This window comes from Rousettus aegyptiacus, unplaced genomic scaffold, assembly GCF_014176215.1.
Source record: "Rousettus aegyptiacus isolate mRouAeg1 unplaced genomic scaffold, mRouAeg1.p scaffold_m13_p_2, whole genome shotgun sequence".
NCBI lineage: Eukaryota > Metazoa > Chordata > Mammalia > Chiroptera > Pteropodidae > Rousettus > Rousettus aegyptiacus.
This window is the reverse complement of record NW_023416295.1, coordinates 27879682-27894113: the sequence shown is the minus strand read 5'-3', so window position 1 is coordinate 27894113 and position 14432 is coordinate 27879682. Positions and strand designations below refer to the sequence as shown.

At 34.0% G+C, this 14432-nt stretch overlaps 1 protein-coding gene across 1 annotated transcript in view; it reads right to left on the bottom strand.

Moving 5' to 3' along the window:
• The window catches only part of FTCDNL1 (formiminotransferase cyclodeaminase N-terminal like), a 41963-nt gene extending 32800 nt beyond the window's left edge, over positions 1-9163 (bottom strand). Inside the window, 1 exon segment of the mRNA XM_036236674.1 lies at positions 9096-9163. Coding sequence (XP_036092567.1) covers positions 9096-9102 — 7 coding nt within the window. The 5' untranslated portion in view covers positions 9103-9163.
• Positions 9164-14432: the final 5269 nt, after the last annotated feature.

The following is a 14432-nucleotide window of genomic DNA, read 5'->3' as shown; positions in this document are numbered from 1 at the left end:
ATATTCCTCCAGATAAAAGTTTGACAGCTAGGGCCTTCGTGCTTCTAACTGTAGCAACTGCCATAACTAAAGCTTCTTCCCCATGTCTCCTAATACCCTCTTTGAGAATCTCTCTCTTTTACTGAGCTGCCAGAGTATCAAGTAAGATAACATTCCTGAAAGCATCAACATCAGGAGTTACTCAGTAAACCTTAGTCCCTTTCTCCATTCTATCCACATCAAACACAAATTGAAAGAAAGCAGAGCTCCAGTGTTCTATATGGAGGCAGGGGGAGCATCTGGCCCTGCCTCAAGACTGTAAGCATGTCTTTTGAGAAAAAAAAAAAACAAGGAGACAGATATCCACGAGTCCGAAGAGAAGTTTAGCAATAAAATTGGAAGTATTATTTTCTCTTCAAGAATGGAAACTCTACCACATGTAATCCTGACCATTTCATGATTCATAAAGACCTTTATGGCACATTTACAATGTATGTACAGCAAACCTCCCATTTTTATCTAACGGCTTGCTTTGGGGGAATTTTTTCATGGTGAATGTGTTGCTCTGAGTCCTCATTTCTCCTGCCAGATCCACGTTTAGGGCATCGGTTCCTTTGCTCATTATGGTTCCTGTCTAGAAACAGAAGAGAGCAGGGCTGCAAGGCCCAGTGTCAGTTCTATCAATGACAACCGTTCCCTAACTCTCCCATGGGTTCCCTGTGAAACAAAGAGGACACTTTTCTGTACTCATTTCATTTTCACAAGCGGGCAGAATGTAGTTCTTGGACTCTTCCCTGACCCATCAGGGCTGAGGCCGTAAAAGGGAAAGGTTTCGCTCTAGTGTGCCTCCAAAGATCTGCTGGGACCCAGAGCCTAGGTCCTTGGCTCGAGAGGGGCCAGGATTAGGGCGAGTGAATGAGGCACTCACCTAGGGAGCAAAATTTAAGTGGGTGCCCGAAACACGAGGTAATGCGATATCTTAAAAATCAAAATTAATGCAAAAGTAGAAATCCGTGGTGAACAAAATGGCAAAATTTTAAATGAAGACAGGATCCTACCCTGCACTTGCCCGACTCAGTCGCACTGGCCTCACCCCGATCCCTGCCCTGTGGTTGTGGTCCCCTTTGTGCCAGCCTGTTTCTGATTGTAGAGTTGAGAGGAAACTGCACTGCTCAGCCCTGCCTGCATCCTCTTTTCAGGCCCCCCAAATGGCAACAAAACCTGAAATGTCAAGGGTAGAAATTTCCAGGCTAGTGGATACATGTAATTTATAGTCTGTCAGAAGTTTCCTCGACTTCCATATTTAGGAGATTTTGACTAGCTTATGTTGCAAGGAGGTAAACTCTTCTTAAAACAAGTAAAAGAATCAACTCTACTAACCTAATACTTTCATTACCTGTTTACTTGATATATTTCAGAATATGATAATTAGAAATTTTCCTATCGAGCTGTGAAATTTAGAAATAATGTTTTAAAGAACATTTTAATGAATGTTATGGCTGTTTTCTATTTTTGTATTATAGCATTTACCTGTGTTCTGGAAAATATGAGTAGAGAATTTCCCTTAGAAAGAGAGATGCCTAATTCCTAATTCAGCTTTTTTTCTTTGAAGATTTTACTTTCACCATATTCTGGCACTATGTCAGATTTAATTCTACCTTTTTCTGTCCTCATGGAACATAAAAAGATTTTATTTCTTTCATGTAAATGTGGTCTGATAAATGAAAGATTTTTTTAAAGTGACTTGAGTTGTCAATTTAGGATAAGTTAAGTACAGAAGTGGTCTTATGGTCTTAATTACTTGTGTTGTTATTCAAATCGTGATATTATGAAATATTAGTCATTTTCTAAAATAGTGAATGGATTTCACTGCTGCCACTTTTAGTTTGGAGTGGGGAAAGCTATGCTATTCATTTATTTTAAATGAAGAAAAGGAGTTTAATGTCCAGAAAGAAGTTACAGTAACTAACAGAAATACCTCCATTGCCCATACAGCTTTGCCTCAATTATGGGAAATGAGCTCTAGCTATGTTTGTCTTATTGAAGTAGGACAAAAAATCCTTAAAATTTCCAGAATTAACCTTTTTTTCACTTTAATATTTGGGAAATGTCCTTCTCTTTACACAACGTGGATTGGACTCTTTCCTCTATTGGCTGACCTCTTTATCATGAAAGACCAGTAGACTAGAATGAAAGCATAGTTATTAGCTTAACTTGGAATCACTTGGTATGCATTCTATCCATTCACACTCAAAATATCTCATGTAACTAGCCAAAAGTTAAAAGTCTGTGATCTATCCACCCCTTAATTGATGCCTTGCCTTTTTATACCTTCCATGTAGTCATTCAGTGTGCATTCCTTTATTATGAGTCCTAGGCACCAAATGGAATGCAGTGTCTTCTAGAGCCTCTCTCCAAAGCTGTTTTTTTTTTGGTTTTGTTTTGTTTTGTTTTGTTTGTTTTTTAAATAGCTATTAGTTATGTTGCAGATATAAAAGTAATTCCTAAAGTAGATTTAGAATTTTTGCTAAAAATTTGTTTTAACTTTTGGGACTACGTTGATTATTTCTAACTATTTCGATTTATAAAATGTATCTTCTTATATCCCGGAAATGGTGAGAATGTGTAAAAACATTTTCCCCAACTAACATCAATTTTTTTTGTGTTATGAAATTATATCAATAAATATTTACTTGAAAATTTCCACCAGTGGGTGATAACTTCCAACTTTCCTTAAGAAAAATGGCATATCTTGTGACAGTCCAATAGTGTCCAATCATGCTCTGTGCACCTGTAGGCACTTCTGTCTTGTTGCTGTTATTTAATGTCCAAGGTATATACAAGTGAATATCAACTCTTAAAGACACCAACAGGGCAACCTCCTGTGTGGGCATGAATCAGAGACCCTAAACAGAAGCATTTGTGTGATGTCCTCATGTCCTAATTCGCTTGTATGTTCAGAGCATCCCTTATTTTGAAAAGAAGCCCTTCTGAAGAGGACCACTTCTGCTCTTGGGCAGATCTCCAGCTCTGTCTCAGCAGGATATTCAAACTGAAGGTTTAAGTGAAGGTTTTCCTGCTGATCTGTTTGTCTTTTACTGTATATCTCAGTGTTTGAAGGGATTTAATATTTCAATGTATTTTTTAGTTATATTTAAATAGAAAATGTGTAATTTCTTAGGAAAAGGTGGGAAAGATTATTTTATTTTATTGTATTTTGCTGCTATTGTCTTTAATGTTTTCTTTACCTGCCTTGTGCCTCTCAGTTATTATGCAATAATTTCAGCTTAAAGTTTTGTTTTGGAGGAAATTTTAAAAATAAACATTTATAGAAGCTCAGGTCAAAAGGGACATTAGAGATCACCTGGCACCTCCTTGGAACCTTTACTCGAATACTGTCTGATCTGGGATGAATAGGTAACAATGCTGGAAGGAGAGCTGGTGGCAAAGCAGGGTAGGAATGGGCAGTGGTGATGTCCTGCTCCTATACTTTGCCCCGATACTGCTTCTTCCATGGCCCCTATGTGAACCTCAAGGTGCTTTTGAAAACCACCAACTAGTTCCACCACTTTTCTGGGGCATGAAACCCTTTTTATAACATTGTACGAGGGGATCTTTCTTTGAAGATTAACCCTCTATCTTGAAATGAATTCAAGATGCTGTCTCAAAATGTAAGCACTGTGGAAAATCGACATTACTTTTTAAAATTATTGGATGGGTTTTAATAATAATTTTTGTGGAGGAAAATAAGTACGAATGGATCTTCATATCTGAAATGATCCATCAAAGGCTTTAATTAATACTTGAGGAAAAGTGATATAGAAACCAGAAGAAGAAAGATTTTGGGAAAGGAGAAAAAGGATTCAAACAGATGGAACCAAATTGAGTAGACAATTATAGTCGGACAACAGGCAAGGATGAAAGTGGCTTGGTTACTGTATCACTAACAGTTCAGAAGACTGTGATGCAGCCCAGCCCTTCTCAGAGCCTCCGTCACTTTTAACATCAGTACTTTCATTTCTCTATTAGGGGCAAAAGTATCACAATCTTTCTCATAGGAGAGTTCTGGTTTTTTATTTAGATAAGGTGCCCATTTTTTCCTTTTCTGCACCCCCTCCCCCATCCACATTTTTTTTATTTCATGTTATGCCATTAGATCTCCGGGCTTAAATTCTGAATGACAACAGAATTGGTCTGTAACAGTGGTTTCAGCTACCCATATTTTAAAGCTGAATTTAAATTACAAGTACAAATATACTAAATAAAAAAATATACAAGAATAATACATTTTGTGCATCACAATCAAATTATATTGAATAGTCACTTGATAGCTACTATTTTTATTCAAGTAAAATCCAAACAATTGTTAATCTTTGGGTTTTCTTCATTTATTAAGGCAAGACATAAAAGACACCTTTGTTTTATTTCCCTTAAATACTAATATTTTTGAAGTAATTATTTAAATTATAAATAATACGTCAAACTACTTAGATCTAATTAGATTGTCTAAAACTTATCGATAAAAGTACAAATAGTAAAAAAGGTTGAGGAAAAAATATTTCAAAAATTTATCATTGGTGCAACCTAAAGTACTTATCGATGTAGGAATAAACTAATAGGAAAGCTGTATATTCTTTAGAATAACTCAATCTTAAGTATTTCCAGCCTCAAAACAAACACCAAATATATTAATAGGAATATATTACATTTTATTCATTATAATGAAATTAAATATTTGTGACAATACAACTTTTATGTATAAAAAGATATTTTCTTTATAGGAAATGATCTTTATTGATAGTTGTAATATAAATCTAAGAATATGCATTATTAAATATCTGTAATAGAGCGATTTTATAATTGTATAACATAGTTTTAAAAGTTTTAAAAGGAAACCTGAAATGTAGCTCATCAAATAGTTTAAAGATGTGAAACTAGGACCTAGAGGGGTTAGTTAAGTGATTGCCACATATCTAATACCATTCTTCTATTTTAAATTGTAAAGGCCTGGAGGATGAAGTCCAAGGCCCTTCCCAAAGGGGCCCCATTCTACTTTTATAAGATTTTCTCCTTCCCTTTTTCCAACATTCCTCTCACTCTAACCTCATACCACAACAGTATACTGCTTACCAAACACAATTTGAACTACTAGATGCCTCTGGCTTTGCTTGCGCTTTGCTCAAGGTTTCATTCTATAATCACCCTCCACCTACCCAAAAAACCCTCCACCTCCGTGAAGTCTTCTCGAATTCTATCCTCTTCTCCAGAATTTATCGTACTCTTTTATATGTTCCCAGATCATCTTACACTTATCACTGAAACACTGATCACATAGTACATTATTTCATAAGTGTCTCTCTCTAGTTAGATGGAACAGGAATAGAATAATTCTTGTCTTTACAATCCCTAGAGCTCAGTCCAGTCTTGAATCATAGCAGACACTGTTAAAATCTGTTGAAGGAATGAATTAACTGAGTGATGGGTAGGTAAGAGCATCAGTGAATGAATGTGTGGAACTAATTAATAAATGAACAGACAAACCAACAAAGGAGTGAACAAATAGGTCAAGTTTCTCAGCCTTGGCACTGTTGATATCTTGAGCAGGATGATTCTTCATTGTGGAGATTATCCTGTGCATTAGCAGCATCTCTGACCTCTACTCACTAGATGCTAGTAGCAGTCTCTCCCATCCTCCCACCGGTTGTGATGATCAAAAATGTCTTCAGATATTGGTTTTTAAAAATATTTCAGCAAAATTTCCCTTGGTTGAGAACTGGAATAGATGGAAGGATGGCTGGTTGCAGCAATTCAGGTGGAGCTTAGAGATTAGAATTTTGGTCTCTGTTTCAGTCCAGTACTTTTTCCATTATGACTTAGCCCTGCTGAGATCCAAGTTCAATTTTTAGCCTTCTCACGAAATATTCTTAAAGCTTGAGATCAATAATAGAGTTAACAGAAGTATAATTTATGAGATAAAGTATTAAAAAGCAACATTAGGAGTAAAGGTATGCCTTTCTTATATCAACTAATTTGGTTTACATTGCTTTTTTAAAAAAAATTATTGGGATGACATTAGTTAACTACATTGCTTTTTTAAAATAGCATTTATCTGTAGTCAATTTTATTAAATTGTTCTTATTTGGCCCAGCCTAAAAATTGCTCCTAGAAGGCATGTGGTTTTTAAAAAAATTTTAAACACCACTTCATAGCACCATCTTGTGGATTTTAGAGGAATTCATTGATTTCAGTTTAAAATGTCTAGTAATTTCTCCAGAAAAGAAGGAAAAGAGAATACAGAAATTAAATATTAGGATATTCTTATTAAAATGTTTTACCTTACTCAGAATTAGGACTTAGTAAAGTTTGACTTTGATTTTAGTATATAGCCAAGATTTCTATTTGCTTCAATTTAGCCTCCCCTTTAGCCTTTGGAAAATCAAATAGCCACACATGTACGTCATCATTATGTCTCCATAATGTACAGTCTGCAAAGCAGGGGCGTAATGCCAACAGAGGTCATTCTAATGTACTGGTTAATATTTGAATATTCACTTTGAATATACAGATATAACTTGGAATTAAAATTTCCTTATGTACTGGCAATATTGGAAGAGCAAAGTGTTGCAAAATTAGGGAAGAATGTGAAAGCAGATAATCTCATACAGGAAACAAATGAAAATATTTTAAGTCATTAAATTGAGAAATAGGAAAATAAGATGACAACAATCTGAATACTTGCTCCTGTACCATATCAAACTTTAAATTTTTTAATTACTGAGATTTTTTATTGTAAAAGTGTAATTGCAATTACATTTCAAATTTCTAATATCCAAAAACTTCATTCTATGATGATATCTAGTTTCAGCCTCTGAAAACTGTTTAAACACCACTATATTTAAGCTGGCATTCAGCTTAAATATGTACTTATATACCTCTACTCAAAGTCTAAAAAGAGAGTGAAATGGAAAGAAGATGATGTAAAACATAATAGATTTGAAGATTTTTCCTCTTTTTCAAACATGTGAATTTTTGTTTTTCACTTGAAAGAAAATATTCAGCACAAACTACCAGGAGCATCAAAATGCTAAGGGCAGTGCAGGAGCCTACATGGGATTTACAGACATGAAAAAGTCATTTCTACTAACAGATATAATTAAAATCTAATTTTATAGACAAAATGTTTAATGGGTTATAATTTGTATTTGTTTTTCCCATCCCAATACACAATCACCTTCTTTTTCCATGAGATCAACAGCATAGCCATATACCAAAAAAGTTTTGGTCCTTGATCATCCCCTTTGTTCACCTCTTCAAATGGAAATACCAAGAATCGCCCACTGGGTTCAGCTCAAGGCAGTTTGATACAAGCTCCATTCTTCTCTAAGATAAGATACCATAACTTTGGAAAGTGGGAGAAGGCAAGGTTGTTAGAAAGAGAACTTTTCTGTAGGAACTATCATATAATTGTTTTGACTCCAAAATAACTATTTTATGTTACAGGACAGGCTGTATGACTTACAACACAGCCCCAGCAGATGCATCAGAGCAGTGAAATCTAGCAACCAGGATGAAAATATGTAATGGTATTTAACCCACATTGCCTTTGTAAGAAGGCAATCAATGCTATAAATAATACAGTTTTGGCTTTGAGTGGAAATAGATCTCTATAGATACCTTCCCTGATTCCTCAATATAGCATAGTGGAAAAAACTTTAGACCAGAGATCAAGAAGCCTTATTTTTATTCCAGCCTGTCACCAAGCATATAACATTGAACAAATGACTCAGGCTCTCCGCACCTCAGTTCCCATATCCGTGATATGAGGGAGCTGACTGAGGTATTCTGCAGTGTCCTTTCCAGCTTAACGGGTTAAGATTCTACAGATTGAATTGGTCCTGGATGGAACACAGCCCAACCTGCACATTCTCCTTTCATCTTCCAAGGGACAATTTGACTAGTGTTGCCTCGTACAGTTTAGGGGTCTAACAAGTGATCTCCTCCTAGTGATCAAAGGTAGAAGTACTATCAATTAAGTTTTTAAACTTAATACCATTTATTTTCCATATATACCACCTCTGTAGAAAGATTATTTTTTTACAAATATTTCTCTCAAATTTCAGAGGATAGTTTCTAATTCGAGTACTCAAAAATCTAGGTTGCAATTCTCTGAATCTTTTGTATTTTACAGACCATAATCGTATATCCTTTAAAGAATCTTTTTCTGAAGAGGGCCCGTAGGACATTTACTCCTTGAGGTGCTAAGTTTTCCACAATCAGAATAAGCTTGGGTCTCATCTCTAGGTAGATTGTCATCCTGGATATTCACAACAGCCATTATAATTGTAATGATTATAAAATCTATTTTTATCTTTATCCTCTGATTGTTTTTGTTTCAGTTTAGTTGACTTTGGTTTGGTTAATCTGGCAAGATTTTTGCAGGGAGGAGTTGTCACTTCAGAAAATGGCTTTATCTTTCTAAACTTGTCATTTTAGCCTGATCAGACACAGAGCCATTCTGGGAAGAAGCAATGGTTCTCTGGATTTTTCCATCTCCTTTGTTTTTATTATATTTCTTCCTAGAAACAAGTAAGAACCTCTGAACTTTCTCTTTAATATGAAGATGGCCACTTAACAAATAAATGAACTACTTTAGTCCAAAATTTAGGCACTCTCAGTAATTCAGGTATCTCCTGTTTTCATTACTGCAACTGTCATTTCAGTATTTGATAAATTTAATTCAAAGGTAGACTAAAAACATTTGAGACTCTTGGTGGGTTCCTCTGTGCTACCTTGGTCACACGTGGTTTTTGAAATGAAAGTCGACGTTCAATATTCGCTGGAATCAGAAGTATTTGAGTATGAGAATTTATATATGTACACAGATAAGCACACATGTATATATATACACACATGTACAAACACAGACACACACAGACACACACGCGCGCGCACACACACACACACACACACACAAAGAGTTGTCTATTCACAAGAACTGAGAAGATCAGTATAAGGACCTGGAACCTGCAGCATTAAGAAGAGATAACATTTCTACTTAGTGTTAACTTCTTACTATACACTACTGAAATAACATTTCTACTTAATGCTACGCTTACCTCTCATCCACTGAAATAATATGCTAACTTCATAAAACCGAAATCATGATGTGTCTTCTGTTTAACACTAGGCAATAATTGTGGTAAAGGTGATGAGTCAGTTAATCTCAAAGTTAAGCATGGTTTGAAGTTTAACCTACGAATTTAACTTTAAACAAACAGTGTTCAGGGCAACCACCATAGTTTGCTTATTGATATTAAATGAAGTTACATTACCAAATATTCTGCTAGAAATGACAAGTCTTTTTTAATGTCATAATATGGACCCATTTACAGATGACAACTTTGTTTTAATTTAATATTTAAAGATTTTCATATTATGTTTTTTCTCTTAAACATATATATTCGTGTTATTTTTATCTTATTTACAAATTAAGCACATTTAAATTGCTATTATACTTTTAAATTTTAAATGAGAAATACTTTTTAAAAAAGTAACAGGAATTAGATGTCGAGTGCCCAAAATATTGAAAACATAATCCCTTTAAAAATATCCATCTCTCTCCACCCTCTCCTTCTAATTCAAACTAGTTAGTTTCCTTTGAACATGTCTTTTGCCAATGTTTCTGCAAACTATTTTTGTTTGAAAATTTCAGGGTGGAATAGTTTTTTAGATGAAGGAAACTGTATTTGCAATTACAGCTTATAAAGAAAACCATAAACTCTATTTAGCATCAATTTGACTCAAGGTCGAAATTAGATTTCCTCTTCCTATAATATTTGAATTATAAACTTCTCTTCTTGTAAGTAGATTTGAGGGGTTAGCTGGAAACTGTAATATAATATATGAATACTAGAGTTAGGGTACAATTTGAAGTGAACACCTCACTTAATTTTGACCTTGTTCTGTTACAGTAATGATTGTTCTGCCTTAGTACTGATGCCATTGTATGTTTTCTTAGCTCAGTAATAAGATTGGCTTTAAAAACATCAGTTTAACACTACTAAAGATTGGAATTATTTATTTTCATGTCTGGCTGTGTGGTAAGTGATGGTAATAGTTGCAGAAAAAAAAAAGGTATATTGGTCTACCATGCAACATAATTATTATTTATTAGGTGCTATGAGAAAGTACAGAAGGTATGTAGAAAGATAATTCCTGACCTCTAGGTCCCTGTAATATATAGATTTTTAATTTAGCTTTCATGCAAAACATTCACAAATCAATGTTAGTAAAAAAAATCCTTTGAGTAGGAAAGCATGGGGATTGATTGGACTAGAAAAATCACCTTTCATCAACTCTTATTTGAATGCATCAAATCATTTATGATGGTGCCTAAAGATATATTGAGAAGTCAACTTATTGAACCTTAATTACTTTGTATATATATATTAGACTATTTATGAAGTCACAGGTCACTGAGCTAAAAAAAAAGACCTAAAAATGTCCTTTGAAGAGGCAAAGGAATAAATACATGGGTTCCTTGATAAAGAATTACAGTTTAAGAGAAATGGAAAATCACTGAAGAGTTTGCTATGGTTGAATGTTTTTGCCCACTTTTTCCCCCACCTGCCCCCCCAATTCATATGCTGAAGACCTAATGCCCAAGGTGATGGTATTAGGATGGTATTAGCCCTCATGAATGGGATTAGTGTCATTATAAAAGAGGCCCTAAGTGCCTTTATAAAAGGATACAAAGAGAAGCCCACAGTCTGTAACCTGGAAGGGGGCCTTCACTGGAATCCAGCCATGCTGGCACTTTGATGTTGGACTCCAGCCTCCAGGATCGTAAGTAACTGTCTGTTGTTTATAAACTACCCAGTCTATGGTATTGTGTTATGAAGGTTGATTGGACTAAGATAGGGTTGTTAGGACAAAATCTAAAATTAATTGTATTTGATAAATAAATCTAGCTCATGATCAAGCAATAAGAATCACATAAAAACACTATAAAGTAATAAATTCCAGCACCTGATCAGAGGGCTACCCCTAAGTTTTTCTGCAGCTGGCCAGCAGTAAGTGGGTTATCAAGGTTACTTTAGTTATTTGGTTACTTTTCCAATAATCCCCTTGACTTCCTCAACTCTCATCCAAGTGAGTATGAAGATGTGCTAAGGATGACTTCAGCTTTGGGTAAAGATAAGTCCAGGCTTACATCCTCAGCTTTCCCCCTGAGATTATTAAAAACCTGGTATCAGTGATATAGTAATAATTGCTATCATAAATTATTATATATAGAGCTAAAAGTAATTTTTTACCATAAAGACATTTTTTTAAATTTCTTTATATTTTATAAGAAGGGCTATCTAAGATTAGACTATATCAACATATCAGGCAGTATAAATGTGTATTATGTCAAGCTCTAAAGAAATGGGTTATTTGTTGACTTTTATGTAAATTTTCAAACACAAACATAGAGAAGAGTAAAATAGATTCTATATACCTAGCTTCAACAATTATCAACATGTAGTCAATTTTATTTCTTCTATACCCCATCAATACCCCATCTATTTTTCCTGTTTCCTCCACCCTACCCCTTAAAGTACAATTTAAAAGGAAAGCTAAACTATCATATTTCATTCATAAATTTAAGAGGAGATTTTTTATGTCAATAAATTAGTGCTCTTTCCATGACTTACATCTGCTTTGGTAAAGTTCAGGTTACCCAAGTGATCATTTGCCTTCAAGGATCCCTGATTTCAACCATGGTTCTATTCTTTCAAATATCTTCTGTGTGTATACTTCCTACACCACTCACTGATCAATGGGATTACCGTCGGCTTATTCATGATTATTAATGTTAATTCGTCAACTTGATTTGAAATGTATCCAAAACAATCACTATTTATTTGTTCATTCATTCATTCATTCACTCATTTATTCATTCAACAGATATTTGTTGTTCAAGACAAGAGAGGTACAGTGTTGAGCAAATTACACAAAGAACCCACCCTCCAAACTTATTTTCTAGAATTTTGATAAAGAGGTAACAACTACTTAGTTGGAAGACTGCCTCTTTGTATGGGCATCAGTGTTCCTGCTTCTACTTTATTTTCTGTTTAGGAAACTCTACATCTCACCAAGAGCCCATGTTCTTATCTAAGGGCTAGCAAGTTTTAGGTGTGTCTGCTGGCACCCCACTCGCCCAGCTCTACTCCCTGCCCTGAAGATTGCTTCAGGAAGTTCTGGAAAAAATGTGAATGACTATATATTTTCATCTCAAAATAAAGTATTAATAGGAAAAAAAAACTAACCTGTATCCAAAACTCATAATTTTGAGAATGAAATTTCTAAATAATTACATGACAGCATTTAGAAAATATGTGTGTCTCTACACAGAATTACTGTATAATTTAGTAACTATGTAACTATGCTAGATTATTTTAAAATGATTATGCAAAATTAGTTCCTTTATATATCAATCTTTAATTTTTAAAATGGACGTTTAGAACTATAGAAGTTATTGTGGGTTTTTTTTTTTTTTTTTTGCAACTTTGAATACTATCTAATTTGAATTTCTTTAGAAAACCATTTGTGGTTCTTTGAATTTTTGCTTTTCCAAAATTGACTTTGTCTCTTGTCAGGTACTTGACAGAGAAAACTCAACATTTAAGCACACAATGTATACCTGTCATGAAACAAAGTAAAACAATAAGCAGTCACATAAAAGTTTTCTCCCTTTTAAAATTTAAATTAAACTGGTTTTAGCTGTTTACTTTTATTTCTTCAATCAAAAAAATTAAATTTTAATATTCTATAAGCTAAGGCATTTTCTGCCATCACTTCTTTGGAGATCGAGGATAGAAATGGTTTCTAATTTTAAAGATTGAAAAGATTTAATAAATGGACAAATTATATTTTAAATTCCCATTAATTTATTTTCGAATGAGGAAAACCCACAACTTTGAGAAACTGATTATTATGGGGAGAAAAATGCCTTGATTTGTAATTGTATCCAAATATGAAAGCCTACATTTTGCAAGTATAAAGATTACATTCTCTTCAAAAGATTTGCAAATTCTCATAGGCACATAACTTAGAGAATGAGAAGATTATAATTTGAAAAATTACAGATTTCATTGTTTTTTTGATGTGTGAAACCTATAAACAAATATCAAGAGATTGTATTGCAAGGCTGAAAATCCCTTGTTTAGTTTGTAAGGGACAGTGCCTTATGTGGCTTACAACCCTGACTTAAAAGAAAAATGCAGAGTAATGAAAAAGACACTCTAATCACTGCATCTAATTACAAAGAAGAATAACTCAGTAAAAAATGTAAGTATCCTCAGGCAGGCGTGTGGTCTGGTGGTCAGAGCATGGGATTTCAAGTCAGTAGTCTAAATTTCTATTTTAAACACCACTTCTAAATTTTTCCATGGCTTTGGGTATGACATTAACTTTATTTTTAAGTATGAATTTGAGATTAGTGCTTGATAATTACAAAGTAGCCTTTTAATCCTCTATTAGAGGTATAAATCTAATACTGTAGAAAAATTAACAGAGGGGCAAGTGTTTTTTGACTTCTTGATGGTAAAAAATTCACTTGATGAAAAAGAAGTTCAGGTAAATATAAACAAATCAATTTATTTTTTATTCTTTTATTTTTTATTTTTTTTACCATTTGCCAGTAGCATTGCTATACCCATGTGTTATTTCAAAGTCAGTTCAGAGCATTATTTAACAATCGACTCACTGATACGGTGACTAATTCCGATAGCTTTCCTTTAAATTGCTCTTTTGCTTTTGAGGAAATAGTAGTCCTCAGTGGAGCCAACATTGCTCTTTTTATACTAATTGTTATTGTCACTCTAAGGAACTTGTACTCCACAGCGATGTGCCTGCTTTGTATTTTGTTTATGTGTAGTGCTTTTTAAGTGTTCCTCCAAGTATAATAAGTACAGACAAATTACCATGTAAGTTTTCTTTAAACTACTGCTAGATTTCTAGGGATGAATGTAGGTAAGTGATTCAAATTCTAACATACCTCTATAAATCAATTACCACGGTAATTTTCACTGGGAATAATTAACATTTGAATTCAAGGAATGTGACCTGACTTATAGGACTGTTCTATTTCTTTCTTTCTTTCTTTCTTTCTTTCTTTCTTTCTTTCTTTCTTTCTTTCTTTCTTTCTTTCTTTCTTTCTTTCTTTCTTTTTAAACAGAGTTTCAGTACTCTATGGATTTTTCTGAATGTGGTAATATTCTTGTATGCTTTTTAGTCTTTGGTTTAGCTAAAGAGTGTGCTTTATTGTTGGGAGAACCCACCCAGTATAATTTGCTAAATAATACAGTATACGAATTAGAAACAAAGAGCAAAATCAGGAACATCGTGAGGTATTAATACAACATGCAGTGAGGTTATAGGACATATGGTCAAATCTCAACCCCAACAAG